General features: G+C 42.8%; 1 protein-coding gene across 3 annotated transcripts in view; it reads left to right on the forward strand.

Moving 5' to 3' along the window:
* Window positions 1-8,596: 8,596 nt before the first annotated feature.
* The window catches only part of LOC124140214 (kinesin-like protein KIF12), a 109,669-nt gene continuing 104,388 nt past the window's right edge, over window positions 8,597-13,877 (forward strand). Inside the window, exons 1-2 of one of the 3 annotated variants that reach the window (XM_048396419.1) lie at window positions 8,597-8,732; window positions 12,624-13,000. In XM_048396419.1, the coding sequence (XP_048252376.1) occupies window positions 12,750-13,000 (251 nt within the window). In that variant the 5' untranslated portion in view covers window positions 8,597-8,732; window positions 12,624-12,749. Of the gene's footprint in view, window positions 8,733-11,514; window positions 13,001-13,877 lie in introns of those variants that run through there. The other 2 variants (XM_048396418.1, XM_046507655.2) reach the window with 2 other exon arrangements.

Consider the following 13,877-nt stretch of genomic DNA (forward strand, 5'->3'; position numbering starts at 1 on the left):
CGTGACATAACGCGACCCGTGTCGCAAACAGTGGTGTTGAGTTACCAGTTGTCTTCTCAGTGACACGTGTGACGTCATGGGATTGTAAAACACATTCCTAGGGACGAAGTGAAGTTACCTCCATGGCAGATTGGGAACCACGATATACTCTCCAAACCCTGCCCACTGTGATAGCAGTGGACAGGAACAGAGAGTCTGTGTCATCGCTTTGATGCTGTTTGTGCACTGATGTTGGATTTATCGCACTGAACATTATTTCGGGTATTTCGGCTACAGTCATTGTAAATATCGACTTGACAGCTTAGTGTGGGACAAATGGTGGCGTAGCCATAGGTATTTACATAAGAGGGAAACCCATGAGCTCTGGTTTGAGATTGATAGAGCAAGGATCGTAATCAGGGCGAATCCCATATCCGGACCCATTATTACCCGGACCCGGATTATTAATTGTGTCCTGAGTATGATTATTTTTGAGTACCAACTGTTCTGACACATGTTGTGGCACTTTTGATGAAGAATCTGGCGATTTTGTGTGACGTCTTCACACCAAACATGATATACAACGTCGTACACATATTGGTTTGAATACACCTCAAGGTGTACTTGTACTTGCGTACATCCCAAACCTTGACCTGATGGTAGTCAGCGTTGAAGGATTAACGCCAGATTAGCATTCTTATGTCCACTTGGAGGATTATAACCGAGGGCGCAGGGTGGTTATCGACTGGAATTATAACACTGGAAAGCCGCCTCGGACTCAACTTAAGGTCAAGGTCAGTCTACTGTTATGGGTAGTGGGGGCATCGACACATTAGGACAGGAAAAAGACAGTGACCTTTAATGTGCTTTACAGTCGTCCAAATTGCGTCGTGATCAAAGACCGTGATTGTTCAATTCTTGTGAGCAAGAGAGGAATGAACGCCATGATGGGAAAGTGTTCCGGTGAGCGGTTCACCCTTGCTCCCCTCAGTCGACGGAGTTCGATATCGTCCATCCGGTCCGAGGATTCCTCACTGAGTGAGCTCCCTTTCTTCACCACACCACGCATGCGCATCAGCAACTTCTCCCTGTTGTCGCCAATACCGGATATCACGTGAGTAAGCACATGCATTATTATCACAATGCACTATGTTTGCTTGTTGTATTACCCTGCACTCAGAAATATTCGTCAAATGAGTGTAAATAATCGAGTCTGAACCAGACAAACAGCTTTTTTTTGGAAAAGGTGGGGGTGCAAAGTTGTTTGGAAAAAGGGTCGCTCTTAAATTACCAAAGTGCTAACACATAATTCAGAAAAACAATTGCGTTTTTAAGCCCCCAAATAGTCAGTTATTTGTTACTTTTGCTGATTGGGCGGTCGGGTAGCCTAGTGGTTAAAGCGTTCGTTCGTCACGCCGAAGATCCGGGTTCCATTCCTGCATGGGTACATCGTGTGAAGCACATTTTCGGTGTCCCCCGCCGTAATATTGCTGGAATATTGCTAAAAGCGACGTAATTCATACTCACTCACTCAGGCTTGCTGATACCGACATAATTAGCTCATGGTTCAAAAAGTGGGCTGAGCATCCCTGCATCCTTCCTCTGGATCCGCGTATGGATTAACCCAGTTATTGATATTGTGAGCAACGATACAGCGAGTAGCCTTATTAAGCTGCCTCTTACGACAATCACAGGTTGAGTGAGTGAGTGAGTGAGTGAGTGAGTGAGTTGGGTTTAACGCCGCTTTTAACAGTATCCCAGTTATTAATTATTAAACTACAAATTTATATAACGCAGGTATCCAGGTACTAGTATCTTGGCCAGTGGATCCGTTTGCATTCCAGTTATCATTCTCAGCTCCCTGGGGAGTATACAACCCAAGCTGCCCAGAGGCGATAGAAGGTTTTTACATCCACCTCACATATCGGGTATCCATTCCCTGCTGGGTGAACAGAGGCACATTTAAACTAAATCATTTGCCCAGTGACGCCACACGTTTTGACACTTGTGTTTCGGGTGTATGTATGTATTCGTGCTTCCATCACTGGTCATCTATCACCGGGTGAGTGCGTTCTTTTGAATGCACAGGGTGAATGTACTGTACACTAGGGGTAGTGACAACACTGTAAGGACCTGTAAACATTTTTGGTCCCAAGGCTGAATAACAACCCGGTCACAAGCGGGATACGATCTCAGTACCTGGCGCTTATATCACCGCGTGCCAGCTTAATGTGGGAGAAAAGCCCGAAGTGATGCAGGTCTCAGACGTTTACTATTTCGGTGAAACCCACGAGCACGGGTATGGTGCTGACAAACCTTGAAACATAATCGGGGCGAACAGGGATTCGAACCCACAATCATAGGTTTTGGGCGTACCTAAGGGACGCAACTCTGCACAGCGAATCGCGGCGCCTTTGACGACTGGGCCACCCGTTTTTGCTGTGAAGGATGTTTTACACCACCAGGCGGAAGCCTTTCACACCAGCGGGTTCCAGGCACGCCAGCATCGTTGGTAGAAGCGCATGGACCTCGGAAGCGATAATGTGGAAAATGATTAGCTCCGTCGACGCACTCCATCATCAGTCGTCATAGGTCTTCAGCAACCCCAGGGGCCTGCTTTTCGTTAGAGGCGACTAAATGGATCGGGTGGTCAGGATCGTTGACTTGGTTGTAGCATGTCATGGCATCCCTATTGCGTGGATCGATGCTCATGATGTCCATCACTGGATTGTCTGGTGGTCCAGAGGATTATTATTTTCAGACCGACGTCCTTATAGCGGGAATATTGTCGAGAGCGGCACAACATAGTGTGGGTTTTTATTAACACAAAGTTACATCATGTAAATACGCCATGAAACACCATTGATAATGCACACAGTTACAAAGTGCCTCCTTGTTATGAAATCATTACAAAACTGTCCGTATGTGCTTAAAAGGTGAGCGAAATCGGGTCTACCGAACCGCTCGTTAAGTCTCCAACATCATCATTTAAAGAATATATCCTAAACAATATGAAGATGAAAAGATTAACACGTAGCCCCGTCGTATAGGTTCTGCTTTAAATATAAGGAAAAACAAGGACTTCTTCGGAATTTACGGAAAATCGTTATTCATGTTTTACCCCCTGCAGCATTAAACACAAAGTAAAGGAAGTGTCGTAAAATATCTCCTCCCTCGCAGTGCTGATGTCTACTGTATTCTTCCCCCTGCGTGTTGCTGTACAGTGACGCTGTGTGCGGGACACGTGATTTGGTGGATGTGATCGTTGATCTAGGAGTGCCATTATTTCTCAACATCACCGGGTTGAACAATTCTCCAGTGGGGACGTTTATAGTCTGTGCTGATTAAATTATTGGTTTATTCAGAATACCCACGTGACAAATATGCACAAAAATACGATACATACCACTTAAAAGAAGTTCAAGAACACCCGACTTTTTCATAAGACTATAGTTAATATGTCGAGCCATGACAGAGTAACTATAATACAGATACGCTATAGTCATGTGATAGAATCGGGCGTTCTTTAACCTTTTTGGGGTAGTATAGAATAATATACGTCGCATTACGTACTCAGATTCTCAATATTCTCTACCATATATTGGTTTATTGTACAGATACGGTTTTGATTTGAACAATACGATTATAAGATAGACACAATTTTATGGATAACAACTTCTTTAATACTGTAAAAGCGACGTTTCGGTATAGATCCTTATACCGTTGTCAAGCAAGACTGATGGTGTTGGTTGCCACGTCTCCATGTAGACGAAGGATAACTTGTTTGATAGGCAATACTTAGAAGTTGGCGGATGACAAGATAGACACAATTTTATGGATAACAACTTCTTTAATACTGTAAAAAGCGACGTTTCGGTATAGATCCTTATACCGTTGTCAAGCAAGACAGGATCTATCAAACAAGTAATACGATTATACACTGCAGTAAAGCATTCAAAGGTTCGGCTAACGATTTCGGTCATCAGTATCAACCTCGGCCTTGGCGCCTCGTGAAATAACCGTTGTCAAAGAAACCGTCATGTATATTTTGTGAGTTATTGGTCTCCTGTAATATCATGGCTGTAGGGAGAACGATGGAGGGTTTGTTTCCACACCCTAAATGCTCAATTCCACAAAGACAATCCAGTGATTGATATTATGAGCACCGATCCACGCAGTCTGGGTACGAAGATACACACAAGCAACCGATTACGAATTATATCAGTATCCTTATAAAAGGTTAAAGAGCTTAAACCATAGCGCCCCCACACCACGTGCACCCGGATAAGACAAGCCTTTTTTCAGGAAGCAAGTGAATTAATATAAAGGATGTAAAGAAACATTTCAAAATATATTTGAAGTTTCTTGTGTTTACCGTGGGGTTCACGTGAATTCTACACGTACCTCCAGTGTTGCCGATTCCAAGGACGGAATGTCTAATTAACGCTACCTTTTTAAATCCATGTTCCGTGTCGGGAGGCAACCAAGCCTGCCTATTCATTCGCCCCGCGTGACGAGAAGTCGTTAGGAGAACCCTACGGCATCGAAGGTGTGAACGTTGACATGACATCGCCAGTTAGGCACGCGCTAACCTCTAACCCAAAGAGAAGACGTAATCAAGACATGAACACAACACTGTCTACTGGCTTGGTCTTTGTCTTGTTTCGTAATTGTACTGAATTAAATCAAAGTCATAAATTTGTACGATACACCTCATTTGCACGCATGTCTATCGGAGAAACACACCTACTTGATGTTGGGAATGTTTGTAGGGGGCGCAACAGAACGGCAACCTGTGTGATCTAAGGCCTGTGCACAGCAAGTCAGATCACAGGAACACCTGTGTGATGTTAGTCGTTACATAGGAGTGAGTGAGTGAGTATGGTTTTACGCTGCTTTTAGCAATATTCCAGCAATATCATGGCGGGGGACACCAGAAATTGGCTTCGAACCCGGGTCTTCGGCGTGATGAGCGAACGCTTTAACCACTAGGCTACCCGACCGCCCCCTTTACATAGGAACAAGCATGTATGATCTAAGACATGGGTGTATGAATCCCAACAGGACACCCGTATGTGATCTGAAGCGTAAGCCAGTTGTCTAATAGACCCTTGAAGATCCGGGTAGAATAGGTCTTCAGCAACCCATGCTTGCCGTAAAAGGCGACTATGCTTGTCGTAAGAGGCGACTTACGAGATCGGGTGGTCAGGCTCGCTGACTTGGTTGATATATGACATCGTATCCCAATTGTTTGGATCAATGCTCATAATAACAATCACTGGATTGTCTGGTTCAGACTCGATTATTTACAGACCGCCGTCATATAGTTGGAATATTGCCGAGTGCGGCCTTAAACATCAAACAAACTTAACTGGCACAAGGGTGGAACTATGAGTTTGAATTGAGGAGGCGTGTGTGTGGATATTTGATATCAGACAGCGGCAATATATTTATTGCAAGTGACGAAACCCGACAAATCAGCCTTTATTTGGCATGGCAGGGGTGACAACCACTTCTGCCCACGATGCTTGGATTCCACTGGTGTATAAAGTTTTCTCCTGGTGGGGGTAGGGGTGGGAGGTGGAAATCTGACGTTGCCAAATCTGTTGCATACGGACGATGTTCAATGAGTTCATAAGTCATAGTCATGCATTCCAGACATGGCAACAAAAGACACTCCTGGTGGAACAACACGCCTGTAGTATAGCATTGTTATTCTCAAGCAGCTACCAAAGCAGATTAGCATAATGTTGACATTAATGATCTCCCATTGGGAGGTAGTCTACCAGTAGGATTCCTTTGGACTTCAAGTAAACCGAAACTATCTCCTTGCCAGCTTGAACAACCTTTACTTACTTACAAAGAAGGAGACATCATATGTTTCAACTGATTTGACTGTTGTTTAGTCTTTTGCTGACGGAGGCCAACCCAAGACTTATCCATGGTTACAAATCGTTAAAGAAAATCAGCTGGGTCTGATTCAAAACGTAAATTGTCCATTTATTTCAACAGAGAATATCCCTTCACTTTGATGCCTGTAGAAATATACAGTTATACAAGAGCTTGTAGTTTCAAAACAATGGTCGTAGTATAACGGTTTATATTAATAACAGTTACACACACAAATAACGTCAGTGTGTGGAATTGGATCTTCAATCGATGATGATGTGATTGAACGGCGCCAGAGGATGTCACACTCATTGTGAATATGATAATGCAGACTTAATAACGGCGTATATTAAGGTTTATATTTTGTTGCCTGTTTCCATTAACGTTGGCATCGTTGTCGTCACGTGACTGAGTCAGGCTATAGTTCATCCAGTATGTTTGTTGTCGCTGCGGGTGTTCCCCAAGCAATACGCATCGTCGTTGTGTAGAAACATGCAACCATTAACACGTTATAGTGATACAAATCACAACAACGCGGATATTATAGCTGATATACTCCAGCGGGAATACGTTTAATATCTCCCTCGGTGCATATCCGTCAGAATAATGACGTTTACGTGCAGGCTTTAGCGGATCATCTGTTGTGTTGTGGGATAGCGACAACTTTAGTGTCCTACTAATTGCTGCCGCTGTTGGCGATGTCCTCCACACATGCTGAACACAATAGACTACGTTAACGTTGACGTAAAGGGACTTCTGATATATACGGACTAAGCACCGAGCCATTGTCCGGTGCCATTGTTCGTGGTCCGGTCCTACGGTCAGCGATTGGTCCTTGGGGCAGATGGACATGTGCCAAGTGGGCAATACACTTCAAGTTGAGTGGCATTGTTACCTTATTAACGAATAAGATTTAATAATAGCAAAGGTATGGGAGAAGCATTAACATCGCCACTACTACTACTACTACTACTACTACTACTACTACTACTACTACTACTACTACTACGTCGTCGTCGTCCTCCTCTTCTTATACTACTACTAGTTTTACGACTACTCATATCACTACTACTTCTACTATACTCGGTGGTTCGATCCCCGGTCGCGTCATACCAAAAGATGCTAAAAGATGGTTGTTGGTTGGTTGTTGTTACCTTGCCTCGCGCTCGGCATTAAGGGGCTAAAAGAACGACTGGTCGGCTCGGAGTCAGTATACTGTGTCTGAGTGGGGTATTTATGTTAAACTGCGGCATGGTATCTCAGTGGGCTAACACTTTATAAAGCCGGCAATAGTACGGACTAGTACAAGTAAACACACATACGCGCGCGCACGCACGCACGCACGCACGCACACACACACACACACACGTCGATAACCACACACACACACACACACACACACACACGTCGATAAACCCCTTCTCACCTCCATTATTACGACTTCTGGTTACCTGTGAAGATCCGGGTTAGAATTGATCATTCTTCAGCAACCCTTGCTTAACATCAGACTCGGTGACTTGGTTGATTTATGTCATCGTAAATTATTTGCATAGATCGATGTTCATGATGTCAATCACTGGATTGTCTGGTCCAGACTAGGTTATTTACAGAACGCCGTCATATAGCTGTGCAGCGTTAAACAACAAACTACTAAGTATGGTAACAGTAGTAGTTGCAAGGGTGAGAAGTTTAACAGTTGTCCGTAGTGCTAGGAATATGATAACGTAAAACTCAGTGAGTGAGTGAGTAAGTGAGTTTATTTTGCTGGATCATAACCTGGGTACATTTAAGATTGGTGCCCACGGCCAGCGGATCCTGGCGCGATTAAGACACATAACTCTACAGAATATTAGAACGCTTCATCTATTATAAGACAATAAATCAGTAGATCTTGAATTTAGAAGCAATAAGTGCCACAACGAAATGAATAATGAGCATTAATAACTCCGGTATGGCAACATATCATCTATCAATATCATGTAAATATATATAAGTTAAACCATATTTGTTTAATAATATTGTTTTTAAATGATTGAAACCCCCAATTCAATATCATAACATATGTGATTATGTGCTCAGTAAGGATGAGATATATGGACTAACGGCTTCTTTATTACATATAGGGGGGGGGGGGGGGGGGGGGGGGGGGGGGCAGTCGTCTAAGGCGTCGCGATTCGCTGTGCAGAGTTGCGTCCCTTGGGCACGCCAGAAACCTATGATTGTGGGTTTGTGGGTTCGATTCCCGGTTCGCCCCGATTATGTTTCTAGGTTTGGCAGCACCATACCCGTGCACGTGGCTTTCACCGAAGTGGTAAACGTCGGAGACCTGCATCACTTCGGGCTTTCCTCCCACATTAAGCTGACACGCCGCGATATAACTGGAATACTGTTAAAAGCGGCGTTAAACCCAACTCACTCACTCACTCACTCATTATTACATATAGGAGCGACATTTCGGTGATGGCTCTCGCACCGTTATCAAGCAAGTGAAGTACAGAGTATGGATGAGTGAGTGAGTGGGGTTTAACGCCTTAGACGACTTGGCCACCCGTGCCTCGAGTATGGATGAGAAGTATTCGAAACAAATAACCTTACGTTCCGGGTTGATTTCACGTCCAAACATTTGCTTGCCGTGTTAACCTGTATTTGGGGCACGTGCACGAGAAAAGTACACGAAGTAACCTTGACCTTTGACATTGGGATAGCCTTCACCTTTAACCGGAAGTGGATCTACGTGACACGCAATGATAAATTTATCGAAGATTGCGCGATTGTGTTTCGTGTTCTCATCGAGGTTATAATTCATGAGCTCTCACAGTCGGTGTTGATTAAGTCGGTGGATCTCTTAGGTTTCCTTTTCTTAGGTGAGCGGCCAAAAACAATTGATCGTTGCCGGTAAACACAGACGGCTAAAGTCGGTGACGGCAGACGCTAGGATAGTGATGGCAGAACGTCATGGCGGTTGTTTGGATATTTACCATGAGCAGCTGCACATGCCATGATTGCCATCCATCTCATTGATTAAGCTAGATGTTCAATATTTATATCATGCTGTTTAAAATTAATTAATTTAGAATTGTGCGACTGAACATATGTCACACTAGCCTAGTCTCTTACGCTGGGAAACAAGGCCTCACGACCATTTTACTGTGATAGGCCTATTTCTGAAGAATTCAGAAATTAAACTTTGTAGATCTGCCACTTAGGAATACTTTGAAATGTTTTTGTCAATGTGTCGTCTGCCAACGAACGGAAACCAATGTTACCCACGTTCGATCAACACATGCTTATTAATAACACTAATTAGTATTATTGTAAGCTATGCATATTTGAAAACATTGTTAAATTTGTACTTATTTGAGCAATGGCAGACAGTAAGCAATATATGCGTCACCTTGTAGGATTTTTGTTTACGTAAACTAATCGTGTGACACCCCGCTTGTCTTTTATAAATGATTTACTGAGAAAGGTGCTTACTTGGTCTATTTTAGGTAATTCCGAACCAGAAGCAATTTTGTTGATCATTTTCTGATAAATGTTTCTCTTTTCCAATGAAAACAAGGAAAGGTAAAACAAGTCACGAGCTATAACAGAGTGATGGCTATAATTGGTCCTCGGTGATAACTGGTTGCCAGTATAGATTGGCGAAACGTTCGTGTGTCGACAACAGTGGTCTTCAGAATTCTTAATATCAATATTGATCAACAATATTTGTAATTGAGTCCCCATATTAAACGATCTAACCATAACTAACCCCTCAATTGTTCGCATCCTCTCCGGAAGGCAGCCAGTGATCAAACAGAATATTTTGGAACAAAGAGTAAATTTTCAGAAAAAAACAATACAACTGCCTCTGCTACATCAGCTGGTGTAGATAAAAATCAGATACAAATTTATTAAAAAGACTCACACATTGTCTCATAATAGATCCATATGAATCACTTTGAGCTATATTCTATTCATTCACAATAAGTCAACACTAAAAAATGCCCATTTCACTGCAAAAGATCAATTTCGATCATTCTTCCTAGCAGTAAACTTTTCTACTGTATATATTTCTTTTAGATTTCTTTATGAAGCTGGAAATAGAGATATTTACCTTTGATACAGGTTATTTTAAAATATGTTCTACCAGCCACAAAGTGTGATTAACTGGTTTAAAATTAATCTATGAATATAACCCAAAAGTGTTTAAGGAAACATTCTTAAGTTCAGAGCAGCAAGAAAGACATAATGACATTCAAGTATACATGGGCCAGCGACTCATTCTCTGTGTCACAAAACTTACAAAACATTTCTGCCCCTTTTGTTAGCTCTATTTTGTAAGTTCTGATCCTCCACAAGACCTGAAATATCAATTTCCGAAAAAATATGACAGGACAAAAACTGATTTCTTTGTATGTCATTGTGTGAGACCTAATCCTGATATTGTGAACGGAGTAGACCCAAGACTGTCTTAATGAACCATGAAACAAAAAACTATATCCTTTTATGTGTTAATTTATCTAGTCGTACTTCAAGTCTTCATTATTTCCGATACACGTTTATCATTGTGTGTCTGATACATGATACGTGGCTTCCATGTTTCATTCATTTATTAAAATGTCCCTGTTAGATAAAAAGATGTTCTTGGTTTTGTGAGTTGACCAAGAAACGCCAGGCCTGTGGGATAGCTTCCACGTTTGGGGGGCTCAGTTTAGGACGATATTGATATCAAGAATATATTAGGATATTGATAATAACAATATAATAGGATTAGGATATTGATATTAAGAATATATTATGATATTGATAATAACAATATAATAGGATATTGATTTTAAGAATATCTTAGGCTATTGATAATATCAATATAATAGGATATTGATATTAAGAATATATTAGGATATTGATAATAACAATATAATAGGATTAAGATATTGATATTAAGAATATATTAGGATATTGATAATAACAATATAATAGGTTATTGATTTTAAGAATATATTAGGATATTGATAATAACAATATAATAGGTTATTGATATTAAGAATATATTAGGATATCGATAATAACAATATATTAGGATATTGATATTAAGAATATATTAGGATATTGATATTAACAATAATTCAGCTGCTGTATCTATGGCACCGACACATAACTGCTAAGGATGCAACACTATTCGAATTAAAATACGATCAACAGGTTGTGAATTATTAACGATCAATCTTCTCTCTGGGTGCTATGGTCGGTCTTCCCCAGCGGAAGAATTGACGAGTAGTTACAACGAAGTGCTGGAGTCCTGCTGTTATATAGAGGTTTTAGTACGACCGAGAGACAAGTCATATCCGAACAAGCAATGGCATTCATTCTGTAATGTATTCGGAACTGTAATTGGCATATTTGAACAACATAAAGAAGACCGTGTTTCGTGCACTGCTGGGCACAAGAATACAGTTGTTGTAATTAAGTCGGAGATTTGATTAATGAACAGTAATGTTCCCGTGGATCCTACGATAGCCCAGCGGGTTAGGAGGGCGGTGTTAGGTGTCGGTCAAACAGTGGGATCTACAGTCTGCAACACTGGGTGCGAACAATGACAGCAACTCGCACTCAGTGTAACTACATCGTCGATTATTGTAACTAACACAGAGAAGCGACGGTTCTTGTCGTCTTGGGCGTCAACGTTCTATCCGCTTCGTTGTTTTAGGGTGCGAAAACGTGATTGATAATGGCTCTACGTATATTTCAGTGAGAGATTTCCGTTCTGTCAGTGGCGCTTGTTCTAGCCTTAGTCCCGCACTTCGTTCCATACAAATTATACTTATTATTAGATAAAAGGAGGCACTCTAGTTTCAAGGTGGTGCGTGTCAAGCCCTGATTTCTTTCCACGAGTCTTGGCTCGGCTCGGCGCGTTGGAGCTCAGAACGTGCTGTATACCAAGTCTTGGATACACATGCTTTTGAGTGTCCGTGCACGGCCCGTGTGTGTAGCGAGTGATACGGTTACATTGGGCCACTGAGATAGTCGCTTGTCAAACTGGACGCAATCATTGGCGGTACGCATCTCAATACTATCGGATTTCCCCACTGCATGTTTGTTGTGGTAAGAAGATTAAGTGTCGTTATCGCGCCGTGTTTTCAGTGTATCAATTTGATGAGCCGATGACAGAGAGACGATGTGTTGTGCACTACGCTACACCGTTGACGAACTTTGAAAGCCAGGTAAACCTTTATCGGACACCTGGGATAATGAGTAATAAACACAGGTAACTAACAGGTAGAGTAATCTGTGGCTGAGTCCAGGGCCGGCGAGACAAGGATACCACCTGTCGACTGCGGGCCTGATTAATTGACTGGGATAGACTCTAGACTGATGGAAGCTCGGGAGAACGGTCAGGCTACGCCGAGCCCTTCCAGAAACCAGGAAAGTCTATCGCCCACCTTATTCTAGACGTGTATGACGGTTGACTTAGCTCCATTGAGGGACCAGGTTTAACGACAAGCTGCAAGATTTAGTTAGGATCATTTTGGTTCGCGGTGAGAGAAGCACCACTGCGAATAGGCTTTTCTCTCCAAGGAGATACGATCCATGTAAATAGGGACAGACCTTCCGGGATTAATTTGCTACAGCGTGGACAGAAATTGTCAAAACTTACCCGATAACCGTCCGTGAGTGATTGGAGTGCAGCCCTCGGGCTGTGAAATATACTTATATTCCCTTTGTGGAAACTGTGTGGAACATTCTCAGATCAAATGTTGATCATTTTTCAGGCCGTGAGTATCTTGATTGGAGGGGGGTAGACTCGGTTTGTGGTCGTAAGCGGCAGGTTTTACTGCAATATTTACCCGGGATGGATTAGGGAAGAGCTATCAAGTCCACAGTAAGCTGGTATCGGCATGGAGCCAGGCAGGACCAAGAATCGTGATAAGGTGGGGGCCGGGAAAGAGGGTGTGTCTCGCGACATGAACACTGGAGACTCCAAACTCGTGTCCCCTACCAAACCAGGGGCAGAACAAGTGCCAGGGATGACAGAAAGTCGCCCGAAGACCGATGATGGCTCAACGGTTCCGAGTGAGCCAGACACCCCACCCCCCAGCGAGCATGTGAAGGGGAGATACTCGCACCGGCCTGCAAAGAATGCTTTTGGGTAAGTTGGAAACGTCTTTGAGACAGTCATGTGAAATCTGAAAACGCCTACCGTTTCACTTTTAGGCTAGGTTATGTTATTCGTGAAGAAAATGTAACAGCCATTTAACAAAATATAAGCATGGTGTATAGCTGATATGTGACAGACGTCATGCGAGTGACACGGTGTCTTGGTGTCCGACACGTGTCATGGTTGTCTGATGCGGGGTGTCTTGGTGTCCGACACAGGGTGTCATGGTTGTCTGATCTAAGTTAATCTTTATAACTGTCCGATGCGGGTGTCGTGGGAGTTGGACACAGGGTGTCATGGTTGCCCTTGGGTATTCTACAAAGGAGGACATGGATACCCAAGACAGACATGGTGTACAGATGAAAGGTGTCCTATATAATTATTCAGTGCTATATTTACGGCAAGTGGTGCCGTGGTTGTCTGAAGCAAGGTATCCTCCATGAGTGTCTGATTGAGGGTGCCTGATGCAGAGTGTCTGTGTCTGTGTTTGGTGAAGGGCGTCACGGCTGTGTTTTGTCCGTTCTGTGAAATGGTAGAGATACTGTCCACGACGCATGAAGATTAAAATGTTCATTTAGGTTAGGAAATCTTGCCAGTGGAAAAAAACTCAAAGTGTATGTTTATATAGACCAAGCTTCCTCCATCTGGTTCAACCAGCTTTGCTCCTGTTTTTGTTTTGTTTTTTCTTGTTTTAACGCCGCACTCAGCAATATTCCAGCTATATGACGGAGGTCTGTAAATAATCAAGTCTGGACCAGACAATCCAGTGATTGACATCATGAACATCGATCCACGCAACAAGACACCGAGCCTAACCACCCGATCCCGTTAGTCGCTTCTTACGACAAGCATAGTTGCCTTTTATAGC

This window comes from Haliotis rufescens, unplaced genomic scaffold (assembly GCF_023055435.1).
Source record: "Haliotis rufescens isolate VD_foot unplaced genomic scaffold, xgHalRufe1.0.p SCAF_15, whole genome shotgun sequence".
Lineage (NCBI taxonomy): Eukaryota > Metazoa > Mollusca > Gastropoda > Lepetellida > Haliotidae > Haliotis > Haliotis rufescens.